At 50.1% G+C, this 9,539-nt stretch overlaps 2 protein-coding genes across 3 annotated transcripts in view; both read left to right on the top strand.

Moving 5' to 3' along the window:
• Positions 1–3,696, top strand: part of SPG7 (SPG7, paraplegin matrix AAA peptidase subunit) — a 33,946-nt gene extending 30,250 nt beyond the window's left edge. For both annotated transcript variants that reach the window (XM_019504768.1, XM_019504778.1), the window contains 3 exons: positions 889–1,052; positions 2,093–2,170; positions 2,933–3,696. In XM_019504768.1, the coding sequence (XP_019360313.1) occupies positions 889–1,052; positions 2,093–2,170; positions 2,933–3,142 (452 nt within the window). In that variant the 3' untranslated portion in view covers positions 3,143–3,696. The remainder of the gene's footprint in view (positions 1–888; positions 1,053–2,092; positions 2,171–2,932) is intronic.
• Positions 3,697–9,367: 5,671 nt separating this feature from the next.
• The window catches only part of RPL13 (ribosomal protein L13), a 6,034-nt gene continuing 5,862 nt past the window's right edge, over positions 9,368–9,539 (top strand). The window contains exon 1 of the mRNA XM_019504757.1: positions 9,368–9,424. The gene's annotated coding sequence lies outside the window, so the exon portion shown is untranslated. The remainder of the gene's footprint in view (positions 9,425–9,539) is intronic.

Here is a 9,539-nt window from a genome sequence, read left to right as displayed (position 1 = left end):
TCCAAGTATTTGTTCCATTTGTTTGATTCCCAGAGCAAGCAGCTGTTATGTATGCAGGCTTCTGTACACACGTTCTGCATACCTCAGTCACTGCTCAGAGAGTTGAGTCACAGAGAGAAGCAAATTTACCTTTAGTGTGTGTGTGTGTGTGTGTCTCTCTCTCTCTCTCTCTCTCTCTCTGAAAAATAGTGTGTGGGGGGGAGAAGAATCCAGATCAAGGGTGGGATTTGCAGAAGCTTTGGACATTGAGAGCTCTGCTCACACTGAAGCAAAGCTACAAGATCCTTTCTACACCGACGGGGCTGGAGGTGGGTCAGTACTGAGTGCAGTTGAAAAATCCCGCCTCCAAGGACAAGGTTCTTGGCACAAGGTATAATCCTCTTCCTCGTTCACAAGGTGTTGAGAGCTCCTGGCCTCTGTGCTGCACTAGCTCCTGTTTCCTGAGAGCTCTCTAAGTAGTACCTGAAAATCTTCAGGACTGAGTATATGGGGAGGAAATGCTGAATTGGACTTCAGATCCTGGGTTTGTCCTAACCAACGTGTAGGGTCATTTGGAATGCCAGACTGCTGCCTCAGATTTGCTCCCAGCCCAAGGTCTCGGGCAGGCTTCACAGTCTATATTGGGTCATATGCTGCTGTGACACTGCTGTTATCAGCACCCAGACTCACTAGGTCAGACCCACCGGAGGGTTGTCCCAGCTGACACTTGGAGTTGGAGATAGCAGTGTAGACGCACCTGTCAGCAGTAAAGTCCCTCCCTAACCAAGGTGAACTGTTCAACTATATGGACCCATGTGGTATGAACCCTCAGAAAGTGGGCTGTGTTCGACATTCCCCTGTAGCTATGCCTATCAGCTCAGTGATGCCATGCGGAATTCCCTCATCCAGGTGCACAGGATGACCTGAAGAAGGTGACCAATACAGCCTATTCAATGGTGAAACAGTATGGGATGGTACCCAGCATTGGGCAGATCTCCTTCCCAGATGCGGAGAGCAGCATCGGCATAAGTCGGCGCCCCTTCAGCCAAGGGTTCCAGCAAATGATGGATCATGTAAGTCTGTTGGGGCAAGTGCCTGTTCATGCTTTCCTTCTCTGGGTTTAGTTAAAAACAAACACTTGACTTGTAGTCAAGTGCCATATCTGCTCAGCTGGAGAGAAGGGAGCTTCTGGAGCCCAGTGCTGCTGTCTTGTCTTGCTGCTTGTTAGGAACATTCATTTGAGGCATTAGGAACAGACAAAACTCACCTGAAGGTGTGATTTCTCCACCTGATGCCCTGTGCCTGGAACTCGAGGGAGCTGCCGTGGAGTAGCCTGGAGGTGTCTAAATTCTTCAGCCTCTCAGTCAGGAAGGGGCCAGGCTGATGACATGTAGTGAGACTGAGTGTAGTGTAGTGACATGTAGTGTGGAGGGGAAAAATGGGGGTGCAGATGCTTGGATCCTGTCACATGAGTTCATCCATACCCTGAACATTCCCACAGCCCTCCAAGCAATGCTGCTTGGCATCTGGGTCACGAGAGGAGGTGGAGGTGACGATGCCAGCTGCAGAATGTGCGAGCCTCCAGTCTCTGGATTCCAGGGGCACCTGACTTGGACAGATGCGGTGTTCATAATAGGCCTGGTTGGAAGTTTTTTGCCAACTATGTTTTGATAGGAACTTGGGCTTCCATTTAAATTGCACTTTTTGCAAAGGTATCTCTTGCCTGCAGGCATCTTTGACTCGTTGAAAAATCTGAACCCCTGGAGGCTTAAAACTAATTCAGAAATGCTCCCATATTGTCTTGTTGGACTTGTGCTGCAGGTACATCCAGCTCCTGGCCCCTGAACTGGACTGCATCTCCCATGACACCCCAAGGCCAGAAGGGGGGGGTTCACAGGATGCACTGTGGGTATTGTTAAGTCACTATCCTTGGTAGAAAGTCTTTGGATTTTGATTTGACTTTTTTTGTCAGTTCTTTTCATGGGTGGGAAACATTTTTGATCAACTTCAACTCATAAGTCACTTCCCCAAGTCCTGCACTGCATTTACCCAAGCATAGTGTGTATCACCATCTGTCCCTGCTCTTATTACCATCTTCTCTCACTCCTCCCAGGAGGCCAAGGTGCTGGTGACTCAAGCTTACAGACACACAGAGAAACTCTTGCTGGACAACCGGAACAAGCTGCAGATGGTATGGACTCTCTGGTTATCTCTGGCACCATTTCTAGAGAGCAAGCATAGCAACAACCTGGATCCCTCCTGCTCAGAATCCCGAGAAACATTCTTGCCATTTAGGAAGTTCTGTTCCTAGACTCATCTTTGTGCCCCACAAACTCCAACTCTGAAGGAGCAGTGTGAGGGGAGCTTGCTTGCCATTGTCCAAAGCACTTTGGTTTTTCCATTGGTCATTTACTTGACACCCTTCACAAGCCTCCACCACAGATCCCGTACGTGTGTAGGACAGAAGGTGGCATGGAGGAAGAGCGCTGCTTGGAAGTTCTGCTGATCCAGCTAGCATGATTTTCCTGACTTTCCTAGGGCCAGCACCCAGAGCTTGCTGCTTTAGTTTATCAATAAGCCCTGCAGATTGGGGCAGGGGGTACACTTGGTATTATAGGATGCTTGATCCCACCAGGCCAGCCAAAGCACTCTAGGCTAGCTGTTTCTCACTTAGCAGCAGGTCTCAGCAGAACAAACAGTTGCATACTAGCTTGCAAAGTCAGGTGCTTGTGGACTGGGTCACCGGGTGCATCTGTTCTGCCACTGTGCCCATATGGGTACAAAGAGGCTGTGTGTTGCTGATGGCCCTAACTGGGCTGCGGGAGTGGTTGGAGGTGTATCCTGGAGATGCATTGCTCCAGGTACGTGCTCCTTGCAAGGCTGCTCCCCTTCTATCTGCCACCTGGAGCTGCTGACTCTGGACCACCCCCTCAGCCCTGTTTTCTCTTTCTAGCTGGCTGATGCCCTCCTGGAAAAAGAAGTGATAAACTATGATGATATCGAAGTCCTGATTGGGCCTCCTCCCTATGGTCCAAAGAAAATGATCGTTCCTCAGAGCTGGCTTGAAGCGGAGAGAAACAAGCAGGAAGCAAGAGATGAGGAGACACCCCAGCAACCACCAGGCCCAGAGGAGGAGGAAGAGCTTGGTCGGAGACTAGTGTGAGACCCTTCCCAACCCAGGGGAGGAGGATTTCAGACGTATCTTCCTAACAGCCAACTTAATCCTTCCCCTTTCAGCTCGAGTCAAAGGCACAGAGAAACTTGGGCCACTGTTATCCCATCCTTAACTACTGAGTATCTCAGCCCTGGATTAAGAGAGCTTCCCTCCAGGAGACATTTGCTTAGAATGCCAAGTCGGTTAACTCCAGGACAGGGGAGACTTGGTACCAAGGCTTAGTTGGGTGAACAAGGGGTGATGGCTTTAAATCTCTTGGGCACAGAGCAGTGTAAACATTTTTGCAGGCACAACTTCATCTGGAGGTCTTGTAAATGCTTGTTGTATTACAAGTGTCTGCTGCCATTCCCTTCAGTGCCAGGGCTGCTGGAGTGGTTCTTTGGCCATGATAATAGGATAGAGGGGCACCAGGCAGTTTGGACGTGGTAGCTGCTATGTGATGTAACCAACTTCTTGTTTGTTTGCTTTTTATCCGCTGTTGGATTTAAAAATTGTATACAGACTGAGACCAATGTTCACTGGAATAAAATGGTCTTAATGTACTGCTGTGTATATGTGGACTGCTAGGAAATTCAGGGTGTTCCAGCCTGATGTGACACCTGTTTGCAGGTACTCAGTTCTACAGGGTAAGAGGCCTCCTCTGCATAACTGATCTTTGTTGTATGTAGTGGTGTGGAGTCTGCAGTTCCTGGGGGAGGACAAGCAAGCCCTCTGAAATATAATGTTACTACATTACCAGACCAGGACTCTGAACACAAGTCCACGGGGGAAGTTGAGTCTAATCATACCATTCACCTTCTCAATGGGAGCTCAAGAAACACCGTTCTATAAATGCTCTGAAATGGAAGCAGGTGTGTGTGTTTGTTCAAGTTTCTGTAGGGGGCTGTAGACTGAAATCCTTCGCTTGTGTTCAGACCTCTTAGTCTCCTGCAGAACAAGCTGGGGATGTTAGAATGGCTATTTACTATTCAGCAAGAGAACACCTGAAATAGCTGTGCAGGAGCATCGGCAGTCCTTTGCTGGCTGGCTGCAAGATATTCTTTTCTCTTAGCATGGATTTTTCTGTGGCGGTTATGGTCTGTGTTCCTGAAAGACTTTTGTTGTCCATCAGGTCCCATAATAGCGGGCACCAGGCTTCCATTGGTGGAAAGCCAAACACGAGTCTGCCAGTGTTATCCTCGTTGCGATGTAAAGGAGGAAGTTACGCACCATCACTCCACTTGCCTTGACAAAGGTCCTGCAGAATCCTTGCCCTGGTGGTCTCGAGAGCGGGGCTGGAAATTGACCCTTTAGGGCAGTGGTTCTCAACCTTTTTTGTACCAGGACCCATTTGTAAACCTCAGTGGTCAGTCCTGACCCACTGTCCCTCACTCCCAACCTACTGCCCCCAGTGTGTGGGGCAGAGGGTGGGCATATGGGGCAGCAGGGGCCCCCTGCAGGCTGGAACTACCAGCCTGCAAGGGAAAAGCCACCGTTTTCCACATTTTTCCTCTTTAAAGGAGAATCCATTTTTAGAGTTTGACTGTTTTTTAAAGTTCGTTCACGACCCTTTCATATATTCTTATGACCCACAGGTTGAGAAATGCTGCTTTAGGGTATGGTAGGACAGTGCCACTGGCTTAGTCCAGTGCAGGGAGGGTGGCTCTGCACCCTGCACTGGTTATTGAGAGCATGGAGGAGAGATGCAACACATTCTAATTGATTTTTTTTTTTTCCCCTTTTGCCCAAGCTCTCAGTTCCTTAGCATGGTGGTTTTCCTCTTTCCTCTCCGACGTCTTAAACCTCACCTGCTCTAGGAAACGTACCCTGGTCTTGGCTTTTCCAGAACCACCGGAGCCGTAGCCTCAGTCCATCCTATAGACCCTTGGAATTTGGAGTGACCGTGTTATGAGACAAGGTGGGAGCAGGAGCATGACAGGTACTTCGGGACACTTCTCACTAAACAGTCGGCTGTCAGGGGACAGAATCCTTGCTAGCCTGCCATGTTTGATGGGCTGCCTGTGCGACGGTGCCATCTTGTGGTGCTTTGTTACTGAACCACCGAGAAATGGAAAATCCAGGTGCCCGGGTCGTCGAACCCTGCAGAGCCACTGTGGCCGTACAGCCCGTCGGCTGGATGAGGATGGCCCCATGTGTTTAAGTTTTCTCGGGGTGTCTCTCCCCAGTCAGCAAACTGCGAAGCAGAAGTGATTTGAGGCTCAGATGGCTTGTCTCAGGCTCAGCAAATGCAGCTGCCACCCCAGCCCTCTCCTTCCATTAGGTCTTGTGTTGAGAGAGTGAGTTAGCCTTGCCCAGCACTTGGCATAGTGAACCTACTCCCCTATTTGCTCGTCACTGGGGTCCCTCTCAGCGAGGTAGACGTGGTAGAGAGCACCTATTCCAGCATAGCCCTTCCTAGCTGAAGCATAGTTTAGTTCCATCTCTGCCCAGGCCTGTACAGCAGGTGTGTGCAGGGGCTGATTGACAGGAGGAGCAGCTAGTTAAGGAGGAGGAAGTTGCACTCCTGTATGGCAACGGCAGCTCCTATCCATGCCATAGTTCTGCTCCGGGCACGTCTAGTGCTGGAGCTAGAATTCTACAGCAGTGGTCATAGACACCATGGGGTGGGGGGTGGAAATGAGCCTAGCACAACGGGGGAAACGCTGTCCTGCAAGCATGTGCATTAAAGAAGGGGTGGGGGTAGGAAGCTCATTCAGGCTGCCCCTCTCTCCATTCCCTGGCTGAATGGATTTCTCAGTCTGAAGGGAAGCAGTTACTCATGCTGGGGTAGAACATAATGCATGCAGTAGCTGTGCAGAGGGCGAATCTGGGTAAGCAGATGTGCACTAAAGAAGGGAGGGGTGAGGCTGAGTGGGCAGCTTCACTGTTCTGGAGGAGAAACGCACATTTGTGCCATAATTGTTGATCCACATGCATCTTACCTGACACATATCCGGTATCAGTACATATGGGCAAGGATGGCATAGTAACACTTCTGTACAGTTTAGTCCTCACACCTATGCAGTGCCTTTGACACTGTTTCCCACCCCATTCTCATTAAAAAGCTAGGCAACTGTGGCATTGATGCCTACACAGTCAGGTGGATTGCAAATTGGCTGAGGGGTCGTACTCAGAGAGTGGTGGTGGACGGGTCACATTCGACCTGGAGGGATGCGAGCAGCCGAGTTCCCCAGGGCTTGGCCCTTGGGCCTGCACTGTTCAATTTCTTTATTAGCAACTTGGACGAGGGGGTGGAAAGCACCCTGTTCAAATTCACAGACAACATCAAGATTTGGGGTGAGGTGGGCACACTAGAAGGGAGGGACAGCATACAGCTAGACCTGGACAGGTTACAGGGGTGGGCAAACGAGAATAGGATGGGATACAATACTGACAAGTGAAGGGTGCTGCACTTGGGCAGTAAGAACCAGCAGCATACTTACAGGCTGGGGAACTCTCGTCTCAAAAGCACAGTGGCAGAAAAAGATCTTGGAGTCATTATCAATTCCAAGATGAACATGGGCTGCCAATGCGAGGACACGGTCAGTAGGGCTAACTGCATCTTGTCATGCATCCACAGATGCATCTCGAGCAGGTCCAAGGAGGTGATCCTCCCCCTCTATGCGGCACTGGTCAGGCCGCAGCTGGAGTACTGCATCCAGTTCTGGGCGCCGAACTTCAGGAGGGATGTGGACAGCATAGAGAGGGTCCAGAGGAGGGCCACTCGCATGATCCGGGGGAGCAGGGCAGGCCCTACGAGGAGAGGCTACGGGACCTGAACCTGTTCAGCCTCCACAAGAGAAGGCTGAGGGGGGACCCTGGTGACCTTCTATAAACTTACTAGTGGGGACCAGCAGGGAATGGAAGAGACCTTGTTCCCCCGAGCGCCTCCCAGAGTAACAAGGCATAACGACCATAACTTGTTAGAGAGTAGGTTCAGGCTGGACATCGGAAGGCACTACTTCACTGTCAGGGTGGCTAGGATCTAGAACCAACTTCCAGGGGAAGTGGTGCTCACCCCTGCCCTGGGGGTCTTTAAGAGGAGGCTTGATGATTACCTGGCTGGGGTCATTTGAGCCCAGTTTTCTCTTCTGCCCAGGGCAGGGGTTCGGACTAGAAGATCTGCAAGGTCCCTTCTGACCCTATATCTATGAATCTATGAATAGCCTCATTTAACAGGGGCCTAAACCCCTGAGGCATCCATGAGATTTGCCCCTGGAGTTGTATGCCCTGGCACAGGCCGCTAGCTCCAGTTCCAGCTCCTTTCTCTGCATGGGCAAATATGCGTGTGCTATGCAGGGAAGTGCTTGGTTCTAGAGCCTAAAATAACTCCAAGGGAAATGTGTGACTAGGCAACCTGGAATACGTCAGTGTCCCTTTATAGAGTAATAGGATTAATTTTTGTGTTTGAGTTCCAAGAATATACTGCACCACCTCAGTGCAAAGTTTGAGAGGTGCAGGGACAGCTTGTTTCTGTCATCTCACCTCCTTCATCAGCAGCAAACAAAAATGGAAATTTTCAGCTGCATGTAGGTTCTGCATCTGCTATGCGAGCAGCACCAGCGAAGGGGTTGCTGTCTGGGACTGGCAGTTTCTCTGCATAATTATTTTTGGATAACAAAGCACACTGATTCCAAATTGGGAGCATTGTTCTGAGCTATGTGTGGTCTCTTGTTTAAAGCAGGGGTGGTTTAAACATCTGCCCTGAGTCCTAGACACCCCCTCCCTCTGGATTCTGCAGGAGAAAAGCATACTCACAAGAACAGTCTGTTTTTTTTTATTTTTTTTTATTTTGTTGTTGTTGTTTTTTAATGCTGAGCCTCCGCTCCTGTCTAACAGCTGTGGATACCTGGGGAGAGGGTTCATGGGAGCCTGTCATTCCTGAGTTTGACACCCTGGCCTCTAGGTCCTGACACTGTTACTCAACCTTTCTCAATGCCTCCATTTCCCTATCTATAATAGGTGAGTAATGGGGATTGACGAGAGCCACTTCCACGTAGTGATCCCTGGTAATGTCGCGGACAGCCAAGAGCTCCTGAATTGACCAAAATACCAAAATGCACAAAAATAAAGATATAGACACTGTTTTTTGTCATATGAAAGAAAAAACAGGTGGGTATTGACTGGAGTGGCTAAGTCTCGGGACAAAGAGCAGCTTTCGGGCTCTTAATTTCTCAGCCTGGCTTCTCAGTAGCCTATTCTACTGCACATTAAAGCATCACAACAAAAACTGTTAATATTGCTAATATGCTAGTGCTCAGTAGAGTTGGCCTACTGCTCATTAGGCATCACTAAAAGTGTTTGCTTTTGCTACTGCACATAAGGGCAGCCTAATGCACCTTTATGTAGTACCTCATATTAGAGGTAGTAAATTTAATATGCATTAATGAATGTGTGGACACGCCCAGTGTGTGTAAGGATGCCCCCCTCCACCAGGACTGCAGCAGCCAGGGCCCTGTAGTTCAGACAAGACGTCACAGCCTTGTCTGTTCCACTTAGCATACCTGAAGCAGCATTGCCAGATCCTAAATATGAAATTATCATATTGAAAGCTCAAATTATTGTATTTCCTGACAAAGTATCATAGGCTGAAAGAAAAAAAAAACCCTATGCAAATCGGTATGCAAAGAAATCATCTTATTTACTTTATATTGTTCACCGTAGCTCTCCAGCGAAGGAGTGAGTACTGGGTTGTCAAAGTTGAAGCCTTTCTTTATTTGGAGGCAGGTCGTCAGAAGGAAGTGCTGACAGGTAACCTGAAAGCTGGCTAAGCCTCCCTGAGAGTGACTTGGGTCTTTGCATATGCTGCATCCATTACCTGCCTTAAACATTACCATAGTCTCCCAGTGTCTGGCAAAGGGGGTTTGTCCCTGAAAGCTTGCAAAGCATGTTTTTTCCAACTATTTGGTTGGTCTAATAACCGATATTGTCACAAAGAACCTTGCTTTAAAATGACAGTACATTTTGAACACTGTTAGCATTATTTCTTGTACCGTGTGCAACGGTTGAGAGTTGTGCCAGCACCATCACTACTGCACCCCTGCCTAGTTGGCCGCCTGCCATTCTGGGTAGCTCCTCAGAGGCGGCCCCTTTAAGGCGGCCGCCATCTTCACTCAGGGCAAGCCGCCTGACGCTCCGCGCACCCTGAAGCAGACCCAGCCGGGCCCCGCTAGGCGCCGCTGTTCATTGGCCAGCCAAGTCTCGCGCGCTCGTGGAGGCCGCGGTGCTGATATCCCGGCCTGCACCGCACCGCGGATTCCTTTTCCGGTCGCCCATTTTCTCCGACGGGAGGTAGGGCCGCGCGCCGCCCGCCCATCCGCCGCCATCCGCCGCAGTGCGGGGCCGGGAGTGCCCGAGCCAGGTGGCGGCGGCGGGTCTGGCTGGGGGACCGGGGGCCGGGCCGGAC

Source organism: Gavialis gangeticus, unplaced genomic scaffold, assembly GCF_001723915.1.
Source record: "Gavialis gangeticus isolate Ggan-Ray unplaced genomic scaffold, GavGan_comp1, whole genome shotgun sequence".
Classification (NCBI taxonomy): domain Eukaryota; kingdom Metazoa; phylum Chordata; order Crocodylia; family Gavialidae; genus Gavialis; species Gavialis gangeticus.
Note: the sequence above shows the minus strand (reverse complement) of the source record. Positions and strands in the feature narration are given on the sequence as shown.